The sequence below is a fragment of the Pyrgilauda ruficollis genome, unplaced genomic scaffold (assembly GCF_017590135.1).
Source record: "Pyrgilauda ruficollis isolate IOZ18807 unplaced genomic scaffold, ASM1759013v1 scaffold59, whole genome shotgun sequence".
NCBI lineage: Eukaryota > Metazoa > Chordata > Aves > Passeriformes > Passeridae > Pyrgilauda > Pyrgilauda ruficollis.
In genome coordinates this window covers 1,147,179-1,163,729 of record NW_024527599.1, presented here as the reverse complement: position 1 = coordinate 1,163,729, position 16,551 = coordinate 1,147,179, and the positions used below count along the sequence as shown (strand labels likewise).

Below are 16,551 nucleotides of genomic sequence, written 5' to 3'. Positions count from 1 at the left end.
TGAGATCCACCAGATTTAATTGCTTAATGATTTTCTATACAATATTTAAGTAGCACGGTATCTTTAGCCAGCCCAGGCTCTGCCTGAACTGCATGTGTCAGTCTTGCTCAGGACAGAGGCAGTGTCTGAGCCCTGGTCTGGCACCCCCTTGCTGAGTCACCCAAAGCTTTTCTTCTGCTAATCACAGCCCAGGAAAGCTCCGGGGGCTCCCCAGCAGCACCCCTGGGTGGGCACCCTTCTGGAAGGGGCCGTGAGGGTGCCATCCCTGGGTGCCCCTGCAAGCTGTGGTTTCAGAGGGAGCCCTTGCAAGGTGGGACAGGGTTTCCTCCAGCCGGGCTGACCCACAGAGAAGCAGATGACTTTGAACCCTCTGAGAAAGCAGGGCTTTGAAACCCAGCTTTAGGAAGAGGTTATGTCCTTGTCGGAGCGTTCTGGGCTTTCCTCAACAACAACAAAGGCATTTATTTTTTTCCAGAGCCATGTTCTGGGCCGGGTGCCAGCCGGCTGTGTGCAGGCTGCGGCGAGGCCCGGCCTGGCTCCGTGTCAGCCCCCGGCCCTCCCCGCCGGAGCGGCCCCGGCAGCCGGGCAGGCAGCAGGGATCACAGCCCGAACCTGTAATCAAACCCCGCGGGGAGAGGGAGCCCTGCAAGAAGGGATTTCCGTCCTCTGACTCAGCTTAGCAGCACGGGGCTAAGGCTGGGGTCACACGCCAGGCTTCCCCAGGCTTTACCGAGCCATTCTCCAGTGTCCTGCTCACCCTGGCCGGGGTAAGATGTGGGAAAACCTCTTCCCCAGGGCCTGAGTGCAGCGTGGCAGGCAGTGGGAGCACACATCCAGCTCTGCAGATTCCAGCCGTCGGAGGGTGTGTGGGACTGGGCTGCAGGAACAAAGGGTGTCTTTCACCGGCTCACCCCGCACTGGGCCGAGGCGAATTCCTGGGATGCTTTTATGGGCTGCTACCAATGCACAGGCAGAGCTGGGCTCCCAACAACCTCCTCCCCCTGAAAGCACTTCATTCACACCCCGGCTGGAAGGAGGTGAAAGAAAAGGCCACGCACGTGGTTAAATGCAAGGGGGCCCGAATGCAGGGGGGTCAGAGCACTCCCCAAGAGCTCCCTGCCCCAGGCTGGGAGCGAGGGCACAGAGCCCAGGGGTCTGGACAAGCAGGCGAGCCGCAGCCAGGCTGCTCCGCAACGGCCATAAATCACGGCAGAGGCGTGAGCAAGGGAGGGAACAAAGGACATGGAGACATGCCATGGCATCTGGCAGGGAAGGACCGAGGCGGCTGCACCAGAGGATGGCGTCTGAGGAAAGCCTCTGAGCCAGCCCAGGAGGGTCCCGGCCCCAGGGAGGAGAGCTGGCCCTGCTCTGCCTCTCCCCAGCCCAGCCCTGTCAGCATGGGGCATGTGGGGACAGGGGACATGGGGGATCACGACATCCCACCTCACCCATGGCCCCACAGTGCTCCTGGGATGTCTCTCCAGCACTGCCCTGGCCCACTGCTGATTTTTCCATCAGGCCACAAGGAGCTCTGGCACACTGGTTCTGAGTCCCCAGCACCAGCATGGAACAACGTGGCATGCAAAGGCCACTCCAGCAGCCTGATTCCACAGGAGGTTGGGAACATGCTGCACCAGGGCTGGATAAAGCTGCTCCTCGAGCTTAATCCAGGGCCAAACCCCACTGAGCAGCAGAGCAGAGCCTGGGGCTGCTCAGGCTGCCCCAGGGGAAGGGACAGGGACTGGATCTTCTTACCCCCTATTCTGGGTGCTGAGCCCACCAGTGCTCAGAGCACCTGCCACCACTACCAGAAGGGCTGGCAAAGGCACTGACCTGATGATAAGCAGTTATTTGTCTCGTTGGTAATGAGTTATTACTCAGCCTCAGCTAGACACTGCCTGAAGGAAGGAAACATCTGATCATCTTTTAATAAACACAGTTGGCTCCTGCGAGGCTCCTGCATCTACAAAGTGCTCCAAGACACATGGCTTCTGCACAGACAGAGCTGCTGTGAGTCACTGTCTGGGAAAGGGTGTCAGGATCCTTGCTCAATAAATAGAACAAAGGAGGGAAACCTCGGGTGGGCAGGGATGGCACAGCCCTGCTTCCTTCACTGTGTGCCACTGTCCTCCTCAGGATTTACCCAGCAGAAAAGAAAGTGAGATAAAAATGATTTCCATGTTCTCTCTCATCATCACTAATCACCTGCAAAAGCACTGGGAGAAGGAACAGGTCTGTTGGGTACTGGGATTTCCAGCCACAGGCTCTGCTTCCACGTGCCTGGAGCACAACACTGCAGCAGCAATGCTGCAGGCTGGCTGGGAGAGAAGGACAGCCCTGACCTGCAGCTTGGGTGTTCCCACGGGAGGAATGTGCAACTCCCAGGCCTAGGCTGCCACTTGTCCCTTTCCAGTGTCCCAGGTGGCCACAGAGAAGGGGAAGAACATTGTGCCAGGCAGGCAGGGAGATGGACTGACACCTTCTCCCATGGCTTTACACAGTGCTCATTCTGCAGAAGAGTGAATCCCAGGCAGTGTCTAGTAGTGATACCCACAGAGCACAGCTCTCCAGCCTCTCTGCTCTCCAGTGCCACACAGCCTTGCTTTTGTAAGGCACTTCCACATCTGGAAGAAATACTCTGCATGAGGAATTGAATGACTTGGCTGGTAAGAGAGAAAACAATGTGACACTCTCACCAGCCACAAACCACACGGTTGGTTCCCTGCAGCTAATGCACATCTGCAGACACATCTGCACCCAGAGCTCGCCCACAGCAGCAGCCTCAGTCCCTCCCCTGCACCCAGGCACTTTCTGAGTGCTTGTGAGGCAGCACAACATAAACTGAGTTTACATTTCAATAGCATTTTTTCCCAAACACATCTGGAAGCAGTTTCTTTCTCCAGATGATCCCCCTGCAGATACATACCTTCCAGTCCGTGTCCCAGATCCAGATGTTTCCGAACAGCTTGAAACTGGGCAGCCATCCCAGGAATGTCATTGGTTTCTCCAGCATGGAAACAGTTAATGCTCCGAGGCATCATCCAGGACACCTGTGCCTGGTGGAAACTGGAGACAAAGTGGAGCCCAGCAATGGAAAAAGTCAAAGCCAAGAGCTTGTCAGCTGCTGGGGGTGGGAGGGGAGGGCAGTGGGACACAGCTCCAAGATCAAACCTCCCCCTGCTCTCAGCTGTGTAGAGGGAAGCACTGCTCAAATTCAGGCAGTTTGTGTTTTCCAGGCCCCCAGTGCTGCAAGGAAGATGGTTTAGGGGAAAGACTGCTCTGTTTCACTGCCAAGTTCCTGAATATGTGACCAACAGCTCCTCTTCCTCAGCCTGAAGAACATCCAAGGAAGCACCAAGCCCGCTTTGCACTAGCGTGTGTCAGCTCCAGGGCACACCATCCCTCCAGCACCGGCAGGGCCTCCCCATCCCACCAGAGATGGATCTCCAGCAGTACCAGAGCCCCTGGATACATGGCTGGAATTGGGGTTTCCCAGATGAAACTCAGGCTGCAAAAGCATTACTTCACCTGAGGTTTGGATCAGCAGCCTCCTGTACTGCAGCTGGGGTTCAAGATCCAGTTTCTCTGCCTCTTGCTTTGTCTGAGGGCCCTGTGCACAGAGGGGGCTTGACTAGCCCAGCCCCACATGGCTGCACATTTCCTTGGAGCCAGTATTAACCCAGCCTGAGCCAGGCCTGGAATGCAGAGCCCCAGCACAGCCCAGCTGGCACTCAAACCCAGCAATTCCACTTCCAGCTAAAAGGCTGGGACTACCGAGAAAAGAGCATCACTGCCAGCTCCCCTAAAGTAGAAACCACCCCTGCTCTGGGGCACTGGCAGGTGCAGGCTGGAGCAGATGGCCGGTGTGTAACAGCCGTGCTGCTGCCTGCGAGCGCTCAGCCCGCGTGGAGCGCTCGGCTGAGTCACGCTGCTCACGCTGGTGTTACTGTGCCACAGCAGAGCTGTTACACTGCCGCGCTTGGGAAGAGCCCACAGCTTTTCCAAAATATCACCCAGGCCACAACCCCACATTTAGGTTGCATCGGGAGCAAGATAACAAGCTGAGGGGGTTGTTTAAGGGCAAGCCCACAGCCCCCGCACCGTGAGAGGCATTAAACACATCAGAATCAGCTCTCAGCTTTCTCTCCAGCTCAGGGAGGAACTGAAGGGAAAACCTGCTTTCTTGGGAAGCAGGGAGACACCTTCCCATGCAGGAAGCTGCTGTACCACCCCCGGGCTGCCTCAAGCCATTAAGAGGTCAGCTCCCAGCCATTGAGATCCAGGTTACTTGGCACAGAGCATCCCATCAGGGTGCAGCAGGACACAATTCCCTCAATCCCTCCCCTCTAGCTCAGCCTTTGAGCTGAGCTGGAGGTCAGCACCAGCACAGAGGGGCCACCTAAGCTCCTCTGGTAATTTCTACCTCCCTGACCTGCCTTCTTTGGGTCATCAGCACCTTCCAGGGCAGACAAAATCACTGCTCACCCTCTCTGGAGAAGGACAGGCTTTGCTCAGGAAAGCTGGTAAGGAAGAAGAAGCCAGAGGCTGTTTAAATGTGTCAATTCACCTTTAATGTTTGAAAAAAAAATAAATGGTATTTGAGCAATTGCAGTTATGAAGGGAACAGATCTTGCTCCACGAGAGACCGTGAACAGATTTCACATTAGACTCATGCTTGGAAAAAAACAAACCCAAAACATTCTCCTTTCAGACCCAGAGTGGAGTTCTGAAGAGACAAGACCACACAAGTGCCCCAGACAGCCCAAGGCACATTATCCCAGTGCAGACATTTCCATCAACATGAACTTATGACAGCTACATTCTTTCTAGTTACAACATTGTTCTATCCATAATACAAAATTAGGCATACTTTGGATTTTGCACAGAGACAAGAAGGACTTTTACTTCAGGAAGTCATCAACCTGGGTCACCAAATCATTTCACAAAGAGCTCCCTTCACTGTGCCCTTTGCCCCCAGCAATGATTTATTCCCAACACCAAATTAATCTCAGAAACACAAGCTGGGCTCATCAGCCCAGTGGTATTGCCAATGCATTAGTCAGCAAACCAATAATTAGAGCTTATAACAAGCACCAGGGATTTATTTGCCATCACACAGCATTTCTGCACACCCAGGTCAGAACTTCCTGCAGTGTAATCCCGAGTCAGTACGTACTAAGACAACATCACTGCTGAACCTATTGGAGACCAAGACATTTGTCTGCCTTTGAAGCAGATGTCACATGAGTTTCCTTCACACAAACATCACATGTAAATTTAACTTCTTGGTACTGTGCTTTAAGAACAAAAGCAGATATCAGAACATAGAGGACAATCCTCCGGAAATAGCTTATTAGCTACAGAAAATAAAATAAAAGAAAAAAAGAAAAAAAGAGACAGTGGCCACTTACAAGTCTTCCACACGACTAGCTTGCTTTAAGGAGAGCATCAAGTTAAGGCAGTGTTGAGACAACTGGCTACAAACATGCCGAATCGAGCTGTTGTCAGTAGTCACCAATTTGATATCCTACTCCATTGCGGGGCCGGGCCACGTGGCTTTAGACTCAGTATGGAGGTCTAAAGACTTCAGCCACAGGATTGCTGCTTTCTGCAACAAGCAGGAACTCAGGGGCTGGTTTTGAAGCCTTCTAGACCACGCTGAATTGCTTACTCAAGTCTAGGTCAATGTTTCAGCAGAGCCAAAAATACAGCGAAGGGCACTGAGCAAGAACACCGAGGGGTGCCAGCTGCAAGCCTGTATCACAGTCAAAGGTGGAGATCACCTTGGGTGTGGAAGCCACGTCACCCAGAGCCACCCCACCAGCTTTCAGGGAAGGTTTAAGGCCTACCCCGAGGGTACTGGGAGAGCCAGCTCTCTACAGTCTGCAGGGTGGGACAGAGGCTCACACTGGCTTTGCTCCTCTTTGCAAGATTAACAGTCTAACAGGACTCAGTAAGGAAGTCTGGGGCTTTTGGCCTGCCCAAAAAAGTTTTCCCAGCCTCAAAGAAGGAGTTACCAGTGAGGGAGCTGTTGTGGAATAGTTTTATTTCTTCCCACGTAAAGGCCATTGTTTAAGCATTTACAGGTTTCCTAGTGCAATACAACCAAAAAAAGCAGTAACAAAAAAATGCCGCCTTCTTCCCAGGCAACTAAACAGAAGTAGATTTTTACTGCAACATATACACATTAAATATAGTATACAGTCCATGCAGCGGCATAGCCATGTTAGAGGGAGTCGTGGCTTCAGCCATCAGTGCATTACAGTCCAAATTTCAATCGCTCCTACTTCCTATCCAGACTTGAAGAGAAGAATTGCAACCTGACCCAAGTAAAAATAGATGAAGTGCTTTGTCTCATGTGTTACATAGCTGCCAAAGTTTCTGCCAACAATGCAGTGCCAAGTTGGGTTGTATTTCTTGTCAAATTCCTGAAGAAAGAGAAGAGAGGCATTAAGGCCAAGAAAGCCTACATCAAAATAGTTCTAAGCACAAATTCTGAGCTGGTTCTGTTCACATACTATCACCTCTCCTCCCATCTGCAGCATCTTGAGACACCCCACTGAAAGACACTATTAAATTAAGCAACCAAACCTCTGCACTGGATTGTTTGAAGGATTCAACACAAGCAAAACATCTTCTAAGCCTTAGAGCACCATCAGCCCTGGGCAGGAGGAGAAGATGCAAGAGCTCTCCTTGGTACAGCCCTGTGTGTAGGCTAATCAGGGGAATAATTCTCTCCCATTCCAAACCCACTCACAAAAAATAAAAAAGGTTTTGGCATGTCTGCTCCAGCAAGGCATCTGAGCTTAAAGGTCACCTAAAAAAAGGAAGGAAGAAAAGCCTGGCTTCTTCTATTTGGGACTCTCGTACACAAAGGGGAGAAAATCCACGCTGAAAATGAGCAGGCAGATTCACAGGCCAAGAGCAAAGACCCAAGAGGTCAGAGGTAAGCAAGCTGAATCCTGGTTCAACAGCCTTCTCCTACTTCACAGGCAGGATAGGGTTAAAGACCATTTTCCTCCCTCTAATTAACACAAGACTCTCAAGAACACCCTTCCCTCCCCTGAGACAGAGCCAGAAGAACAGACTCAACACCCAAGATTAAAGCCAGTTCTAGTTCTCAGACAGCAGAAGAGTTTGAGCTGTTTGCAGGTAACCTTTGAAGTAAGGAAAAGGCTTTCTTGCCAGAGCACGAAGGTGCATCAAATTGCTTCCCTCCTCCCAACACACTCATGAAATAAAGGCCAAGTTCTTTTTGGATGCCTTCTGTTGCACTCCCTCACTTTACAGGCTGCATTGCCCCAAGCACATAGAGCTAAGTCATGCCTCAAAGTGATCTGAGAAGTCAGGAGACACCTTTGAATCCTTCGCCTTCAAGCTTAGATTACAAGCAAGGCCCAAAGACCAGCCCAGGTGCCAGGACTTCACTGCCTCTGAAATAAGATTTCCCTCCTCCAAGAGCATTTTTCCTGACCATTCTGAGAAGCTGCCATAGGGGGAACCAACAGCTCCCCAGGTGCCATCATCAAGCAAGAGACTCAATTAACAGGCTCCTGCAAATGGGGAGAGAAGCTCTTCACCAGCCAGGGCAGCTGCCAGCACTGTTTGTAACACAGCAGCTTCCACAGCCCCAGCAGCCAGACCCCAGAACCACATCTGCACTGCTGCCCACCAAGTGAAACATCGGGGTAATCCCACCTGCACTGGTGCTGCAGGTCTGTGGAGCAAGTCCTAAGCAGAGGCAGCTGCCAGCCCTTTCCAGGCTGGCAAATCCTGAGGGACAGCACTTGCAGTTTGCTCGGAGCCTGCCAGAGCTCTGCCACAGCCCTCCCCTGACCTTGGAGAAGTCACTCCATCCTCTTGAAAACAGCAGTAAAGCAGCCAAGAAGCCAAGTATCTTCTCCCTCCCAGCACGCAAGCATGAAGCCTCAGCCACTCAGCTCCTGACAGACTCAGGAGCTTTGGGAAGTCGCAGCCAGCACAGCACCCTCATCCCGGAGTTACCTTCTTGATATATGCTGCAATGTCCTTTTCTATGTTGTACTTCTCCATGGCCTGTGTAGCACAGTCTACAGCATCCTGCTGCATGTCCTCGGACATGTCCGCATTCTTGATCACAGCCTTTCTGTCAGACATGGTGAACCTAAGGCAGAACATAGATTCCTTTAATCCCTTCCCAAACAGGAGACGCTTCCTGTGCATCAGAGGTTGTCCTTTCTGTGCAGGCTGCGTCACAGGGCGATAGCACAAACCCCTGCTATGGCCACAGTGAGTTTATCGGGGTTGCCTACAGCAGCCCCAGGCCAAGGTGCCCCTCAGCCGGAGCACGGGCAGGACGTTAGATCAGAGGTAGTCCAGCATCACCACACGCAGGAAAAGCTTATGTGTGGGAGGAGACGGGATCTGCAGAGAGCCACAGCCCTCCTGCACATCAATAGGCTACACCAAGTGTGCTGTCCAGGTGTACCAGTGTTTTGGAACATCCCCTGCTCAGAGCCTTGCAAGCAACAGATCCCAGACTGTCTGCCACGGGCACAGAGGCTCAGGAAGCACATTCAGAGCAGCAGTGCTTTTATTCTACCCCATCCCAGGTGTCACAGCTCCTGCTGCTAGTTTAGCCTGGAAGGAGCATTGTCCCACATTCAGCCATCATCACACCTTGACTTCCCTGCTGCTCTGCCATGAAATCCAGCCTTGAGCTGTTCCCACGGGACAGAGCCAGTCTGATGAGCCAGAAGCAGGTTACCACCACACTGCAGCCTGGAAACAGGGCAGGAGAAGCAGGTCCCACCACAGAGACAGAGCTTGGCAAAGCTCTCCCTTTCCTGCCCCCTCCTCAAGTGGGAACCACAACACAGATGCCAAAACCAGCATGTTACTGCAGTCCCAGACTTGTCCTGGAGTGAGGTGAGAGCCCCCTTTGCTCTCAAAATTAAACTGCTTTGTACCAGCCACTGCAGCCATTAGATCTGACACGGCCTTTCCAGGGAGGTGTCCAGCACAGTTCCTATTATCCTAGAAAACTGGGATTTCACGATGCCAACACTGCAGTCTTTCTTCAAGCCCTGGAGAAGGCCCACCATGAAGGCCTGCTCTGGGCACCACAGTCCTCATTCCCATTCCCCACTCAAGGCCTGGGGAGGTACACATTACTTGGGGATCCAGCTGCTCACCTTGCAGCAGCTCTTACCCCAGCACATTAAAACTTTGTGGGAATAAGCCTCTTAATGGCAAGCAGTACCTCCAATTAAGCCTGCAGAGCACCATTAAGTTTCCTAAATCCTTTTACAGCACTCTAAGTCTTGAGTGATACTACCAAGTGTGTTTTGAAACAGTGAAACTACACATTTTTAGCTTTGCTGTGGAGTGAAAAAATCTGCTGCAATGATCACTTCCTGGAAGAGCCCCAGAAAACTGAAGGAGTAGCTTTGTTACAGCAATTAAAGGAGCTTGCTACCCAGAAAGAGAATCCGGTTACATAATTGCAGCCCTCTGATTACAATACTTCAATTCTTCCCTCTGCCTGCACTTGAAGACTTCTATTGCCACCTTAATTTATACAGTTTAGATATAGTGTTTAATAGAGCACTGCTATTAACACACACTAACAGCATCGGGAGGAATGACAGGAACTGAGCTCCACTGCCAACAGAGAGCACATGCCCCTATCACAGCCCTGCAAAAGCCACTTCCCGGCTCTTTGCTCCTTTCCATGCCACGGTTTCAGCCAGCAGGGTTTTGCCTGCAGCCCAGAAGCTGAGGGAAGAGAAGGCACAGCTCAGAACAGCCCAAACTGCCTGGAGAGCTGGATTCACCACCCAGGAATCTGACGATCCCTTGGAAAAGTCTTCTGGGTGTCCAGTCCACAGGAAGAAGGAAGCAACAGAAATCCACTTGTGGGTCATTCTTCCCGAAAAGCTTCTTTAGGGAAAGAGAGCAAGTACAACAGGCCTTCACACACCTGCACTGCTCAGAGTTCAGAGGGCACCTGCTATTGCATAACCAGGCACAGTGTGACCTGCAAAAGGCACCTTCCCTCCTCATTGTCTAGGCGAGGAGCATCCCAGTGCAGGCCTGTGCTGCCGCGGGCGACAGCGCCAGAGGAAAAAATGATTATCCTTCAGCAGGGCTGCACACACTGGCCAGGAGGCCTTCCCTGCACTGCTCCAGGGCACAGCATCCCCCACGGCAGGGGCTGGCAGTGGCTGTGCTGCTGCACGGGCCAAAGGAGTGTCACACCCTGCACCCACCTGAACACCAGAGCACAGCCCCAGTCTCTGCTCGCTCCCTGGGGGGTTACAGGGCCACCCTCCCAACGAGGCAGCCCACAGCAGCAGCACAGACATAGCACAATCCTAAACCATGAGATCACAGGTGGCTCTCGGGGTCTTGCCACCCAATATGGCCCTCCTTGAGGAAAACCACAAAGCCCCAGCACTCATCTCAGGGCAAGATAGGCCTAGGAAGGGGTAACATAACAGCTCCAGCAGCCACCCCTTCTCCCCAAGGGCAGGATGTGGTATGTGAGGAGGAAGACCACAGCCCCAGCTACCACTCCAGCAGAGTATGAGGCCTTGGAAGGGAAATCAGGCCCAAGGCAGCACCCTACCCTTTTCTTACCAGGGTAGCGTAAGGTCTTAATTGCATGTTCAAGCCCTGTACTCCAGCGGGACAAGCTGGGGCTTTGGGAAGAGCATGAGACATAAGCCCCCTGGTAACCACTCTTTCCCTCTCAGGGCAGGATAAAACCCTAGAAATGAGATGGGGCTGAAGCCAAACATCCACCACCTCCCCCATGAGGACAGCATGGATCCCGAGGATGGGAGCACCCACCACTTCCCCCACCAGGGCAGCATAGATCCCCCGGCTCGGAACGGGGCCCAAGCCCAGCACCCACCGCTCCACCACCAGGACAGCATGGATTTCGCTACTGGGGACGGGGCCCAACCCCTGCACGAACCGCATCCACCACCTTGGCCGAAAAGGGCCCTGGGAGGGGGTGCGGCACAGCCCCTTCCCCCGCAGGGCTCCCGGGAGCCGGAGCCCTGCGTGACCTTCACGGGGGGAGCTCCGGGGGCGCCCGAGGCCGCGGTGACCTTGCCTGGAGCGGGACCGGCTCCGCAGCCGCGCGGCCCCCTAGGAAGGGGCGGGTTCCGATCGCTCCCCAAGAGCCGGTCGCGCCCGGCCACGGCAGCGACCTCCGCCCTCGGGGCGGCCCCGCCGCCACCCCGCACACGGAGCGACCGGTGTCGGGCGAGGCTTGGAGACCCACAGCCCAGCGGAGACATCGCTCACCTTCACAGTGACAGGGCCACCCCGGGAGGGCGAGGCACGGCACCGAGGAGAAGGAGGTGTGAGGAGGCCCGGCCGCGCTGCCTCAGCCCGCTCCGCTCCGCTCGGCGCCCCGCGCGCTCTGCGCCCCGGCGCCGCGCCGCTCTCAAATACCGCCCCGCCCGCTGCGGCGCGCGGGCCACCGCCACCCCATTGGCCGCGCCGCCCCGCGCGGCCCGCCGCGCCCGGCCCGTCCGCCCGCGCTGTTCTGCCTACATCCTGTTTCATCCCACAATGCCGCGGGGCGGCGCGCGGCGGGGAGGGGCGGGGTCGGGGGGGCGGGGGCGCCGTGAGGGGCCGTGAGGGGCCCGGGCAGGTGTGAGGGGTCGGTGGTACCTGGGGGTTCCGCTCCTTCTGCCCCCCATCCCCGGGGAAAGAGCCTGATCCCTGGAGTGGCTGATCCCTAGAGGGATCTTTGTTGCCGTAGGGGGTCATGGTTCTTCTGCGGGGGTCCCCTCTGCCTTGGGGACTCCGATCCCCGGCGGGAGCCTGAACCCTTCTAAGAGGAGCTCACTGGGTTGGGTCACACACCAGAGTGTTCTCGGTCAGAGGGCTCAGCCTGAGTCAAATGTAGTCCTGTCTTGGTGATGAGTTGCAGCTTGGCACCTCAGTGGCACCTTTCACCTGAGATCTCCAGCCTGTGGTGCTCATGGATCTCCTGAGCCTTGTGATGTCCTCCCACAGTGGCACATACAGCTGAAAGGCACTAACGGGAGAGAGGGACTTGAGAAAATGTTCACACCCCATTTGGGACAGATCCACGTTCCCTGGAGCTGCAGACATACCCCAAATGTCCAGGTTTTCAGGTCACAGCCGGCAGGTGCTCAGTGCCCCCACAGGACTCAGCATCTCCCCAGACACATTTCCCCCTCCTGAGCACATCAAAAGTGCTCCATTGTTTTTTGGGGTTTTCTTACAGGGATCAAAGCGTGGGGAATGCCCAGTGAAGTCTGGGAACCACCACTTTAGCTTTCACTAAAGTGCCAGCCCCATATCCTGTGGGAGTTATGCTTTTCCCCTGGGATGTCTCAGGGCATCCTGCCAGGCCCTTTTTCCTGCCAGCCTTGTTTTGTGTGGGAAAGCTGATAAAATCCCAAACCTGGGTACTGTGCTGCCGAGAACTGTCCCTGCACACCCAGAGGCTGGGGGGTGACACGGGGCTGTTTGAGCTGCTTCCTCGTACCTTCACCCCGAGAACAGGCAGTGTTCCACAGACACGCAAAGCCGAGAGGGCAGAATGAAACCTCTCTGCTCGCTCATGAGCTCTCAGCACCCTGTGCTGGGGTGGCAGTGAGGGATCCCAGCCTGGCCAGACCCCGGCACACAGGTGTGACCCCGGTGCTTCACACTCTTGGCTTTCCTGCACAGAGGTCCTGAAATGCAGGTGTGACCCTGGCACTTCAGACACTTGGCTGTCCCCCACGGGGCTCCTGCCCTCGATAGCCGGGCTCCAGGCACACACCGGCCCCCCTGGCTGCCGGGCTGGCCGCCAGCCAGCTCCCGTTTTGGTTGCTCCATTTCACTTGAGCAGCAGTGCCAAGAAGCCCTTTGCAGGAGCTACCTGAAGAAAAGCCCAGCAAAACAAAAAATCCTGATGCCTGTGCTGTCCCCGTTCCCACGCTGCAGCGCCCGAACAGCAGTGAGAGGGAGACAGCGCTGCCCGGGCTCAGCTGCTCCTTAATAAGACCAGTTTTAATTGCCTGCATAGCCTTGAGAACCAAGAAAACCACTCCAGGTCCTGAAACCTCCCTGACTTGATTGCTGAATGAAGACAAGCTTACAGCTGGTAACAGCACCCAGGGGACAGGCTGGGTTCACTCCACAAGCCAGCAGCCCCAGAATGGGCCAATCCCGTTTGCTAATGAAATAGATATTTCCTACTGTGACCTTTGTAGCCTCTGAGATACTGGTCAGAACTCCAACAGCAAATAAAATATTTACTGTTCCTTAATGGGTCCAGAGCTGAGCTCCTGCTTTAAGAGACAAGTCAGCAGCAGAAAACAAAGTGAGGATGAATGAACACTGCAGTGCCCGGCACTGAGGTTGTAGGAGCACGGTGGGGACAAGGCCATGCCCAGGCAGGTGACAGTCTCAGCCTCCTGACCAGAGCCAGTCCCTCAGGCCGTGCTGCGGACGGGCGAGCCGGCGGTCCCCACACGGCTCCCGGAGCGCCTGCCCACGAGGGCGGCCGGCCGCGCTCAGGTTCGCTGCACCACGCTTGGCTGGGCTATTTATAGCTGTGCCGAGGCTCTGTTGAGGCAGCAGATCTGAGCCGTGTGCTTTATGAGCTTTCCAGACCGGGCGGCGCAGAGCCTTGGAACGGAGCCGCCGCTCGCACCGGGGAGGGTTGTGCTCTGCTCTCAGGGCTGAGCTGAGGCAGGGCAGCTGCGGGGCCTGGCAGGTTTTAGGGCCAGAGGCTGCTGGGCGATGCTTATCCTGTCTGTCCCACTCAGTGTGAGCCCTTTGCCAAGAGGGCTCCCATCACGGAATACTCTGAGCTGGAAAAGACCCACGAGGATCGTTGAGTCCAGCTTTTAACCCTGCACAGGACATCTCCGGGAGTCACACCATGTGGACCTCTTGGTATTTTCCCAGTGCAGCACCAGCACTTGTCTCCCTCCTATCCTGGAGCAGCCCGTGGGTACCTTCAGCCCAGGGCAAGAGGCAGCTGCCTTTAGGAGCAAAGGGACAAGGTATCAAGGAGTGGCCCTGAACCCAGCTGGTGACAGCCTACAGTCCCCAGGGCTGGCTCCAGAGCTGGTGGCTGCTTCTATAATCCCAGTGGAACCCTATCCCAGTTACATCCTGCCTCCTCCCAAAGCATCTGCAGCAAGAGGAAGTGGAGGAATCCTGCTCCTGCCTGGCTCAGTCCTGCTCCTTCCAGTGCAAGGAGCGTGGCCTTGACAAAGAAAGTGCTTGGAGGATTGACGGAGGGAGATGCATTCCTGAAGAGTGACAAAAGGTAGTTGTTTATAAATTCCTCTGAGTGGACTATATAAAGCACTTCACAGAGATTCACAGGAAAAGGCGTGAGAAGCAGTTTGCCATCTAAGGCTGTGCTCCTCCTGCCCCGTGGCCTCGTGCTTCCCCTGGGATGTGTTTACAATCCCAGGTTATTACAAGTAAAAAAACACACACTTTGTGCCCATCTGCCACAAGAAATGCAGAGGTCTGAGATCCAAATGCAGGGCTGACAGTGTGAGTGTGGCAGCATTTCTTCCACCAGCTCTGCTTCCGTGCTGTACCTCTGTAGAAATATCCCCCACAGGAAACTGTTCCTATTTAACCTAAACTCACTTTGATATGACTCAGCCCATTATTTCTGCTCTGCCCTGCCATGGATGTGGCACACTGACTTACTTTATAGCACAGATCCACAGCAGACACTGGCTGTAATGTCACCTTCATCTCCTGTCCTTGCAGGAATTCCTTCCCTCTCTCCTCCTCCCACGTGTCTCCTGCACCTCTGCTCCCGTCCTTTCTCTAGACTCCACCATCAGTCACTCTCTTTGCCAATAATCAATAAAAACAACAGCAGCAGTAAAGCACCTTCTATTAATTCCCCTCTGGAGTGGAATGGAGGGTGTGGACACCCTGGAGCAGGACTGCTGCTCCATCCCAAGGGGGCTTTGGCCACTTCATCATATCCACAAGAGCCCTTGCTCATGGCTGCAGCCCCCCACCAGCATTCTGGCTGCAGGGTCCCTCCCTGGCACAGCCCCAGGGCTGCCCAATGTGTTATTTTTTACCAGGTTTCAATTGTTTTGGCAAGTGTTTTGCAAAGCACATTCCGGAGGGTTTGTTCTCCATCCTGGGCTGCTTTGATCAATCTTGTTTGCAAAGCAGTTTCCAGCGCCCTGGTTAATGTACTTTATTATCTCCCTGAATCCCTGCTATTGAACCTGGATAAATCCTGTGGAAAAAGAGAAAGCCCTGTAAAAGGAAAGGCTCTAAAACCTCCCGCGGGATCTGCCACCGCTGACGTGGAGGGTTTGGACACCATGAGTGGTCCTTTAACAGCAAGAGCAGCTCCAAGTCCCCTGGATTATTGCCTGATCTGCAAAGGCTTTCATCCCAGCATGAGTCCAGAGTGCAGGAATACCAGAGCTGGGACTGTCCCCGAGGTTTCCCAGCTGGGAAGAGTGTGTGCCTCCCTGTAACTGCTGTGGAAGCAGCCGGGCAGTGGCTGCAGAGGCTGAGGTGTCCCTGCCCGAGGAGAAATGCTCCTCTGTGGGACTAGATCCCACACTTCCCAGCAGCCTCACACACCGGGGCTCTGAAACCCCAACGCCATCCCCAAAGCCAGCACGGCCTTTCCCTGCCTCCAGCACACAGGGAGCCATGGTTCCTCATCTCCCCAGGTCTGTCCTGGAGCAGAGGCAGCGTGGCACCACGGCAGGGCAGCCTGGGCTCATCTCCAAGGCAAACGGGCTTAAAAATGTGACAGGCTATAGACGGCTTTTTGTCTAAACCCTGCGTGCCACAAGGCAGCGCGTTCCTGCCATCCCACAGGCATGAGAGAAAACACTCCACGACTTGTGAGCCTTATTAATATGGATTCAGGTCAGCTGCTCCCTGCAAGTTTTTGTGAGTGACTCGCGGTGTGCAGTTCATGCAGGATCCATAAATAAGGACGTGTCTCTGGAATCTCGCCAGGGTTGTATGAGCACAGGGATGTAAGAACTGCCTCAGTGCATGCAGGGGGACGAGGGCTGAGAAGCCACTCAGCCCTCTGCTCCCAGCTCCCACCACCCCAGCCCAGGCTCCTGGACTGGCTGGATGCACTGAGGGTTGGCAACTCCCTTTAATCTGATCTCTCCTGAACAGAAAAACGGGTTTGGAGACAACATAAACACGGAAGGAAAGGTCACATCAAAGCCACGTGCTCCGTGACTGTGTCTTGTGGCTTCACTCCCACAGGGGGCTGTGCAGGGCTCTGGGCTGACCAAGGTGCAGGGCTGGGGACACAGACTCGGTGCCTGCAGGGCCAGGGCCAGGATGATGGGTAATTTTACTCTGAGTTTCTACATTTTCTGTGCTTCCTTGGGCTGGTGCTCCAGCACAAGCCCTACACCACACATGGTTTATCTGCAAGGCGTCCTGCCTGCACATCAAAGGCTTCGTACATTTTTAAGGCTCGAAGGGCTATTGTGATCATTTACTCCACCCTCCTGTGAGCCACAGCACTTGCCAAAGCTGGGTTCCTGTGGTCACACAGAG

At 54.6% G+C, this 16,551-nt stretch overlaps 1 protein-coding gene across 2 annotated transcripts; it reads right to left on the bottom strand.

The window, feature by feature from the left end:
* Nucleotides 1–4,548: 4,548 nt before the first annotated feature.
* Nucleotides 4,549–11,441, bottom strand: DYNLL2 (dynein light chain LC8-type 2). 2 transcript variants are annotated; one of them, XM_041482664.1, is made up of 3 exons: nt 11,296–11,441; nt 8,005–8,143; nt 4,549–6,428 (listed from the first exon to the last, which is right to left on the bottom strand). In XM_041482664.1, exons 2-3 carry the CDS (start codon nt 8,134–8,136, stop codon nt 6,291–6,293), a joined length of 270 nt encoding a protein of 89 aa, XP_041338598.1. In that variant the 5' UTR covers nt 8,137–8,143; nt 11,296–11,441; the 3' UTR covers nt 4,549–6,290. The 2 variants fall into 2 exon arrangements, with proteins under 2 accessions (XP_041338598.1, XP_041338596.1); XM_041482662.1 differs by lacking the exon at nt 11,296–11,441 and having other exon boundaries at nt 8,005–8,157.
* Nucleotides 11,442–16,551: the final 5,110 nt, after the last annotated feature.

What these genes read in the sequence shown, in the direction of transcription:
- DYNLL2 (XM_041482662.1), bottom strand. Translation starts at nt 8,157, where the DNA reads ATGTTCTGCCTTAGGTTCACCATGTCTGACAGAAAGGCTGTGATCAAG. An exon ending in TTGCAGCATATATCAAGAAG is followed by an intron (nt 6,429 to 8,004) that starts GTAACTCCGGGA and finishes CTCTTTCTTCAG; the next exon opens with GAATTTGACAAGAAATACAA.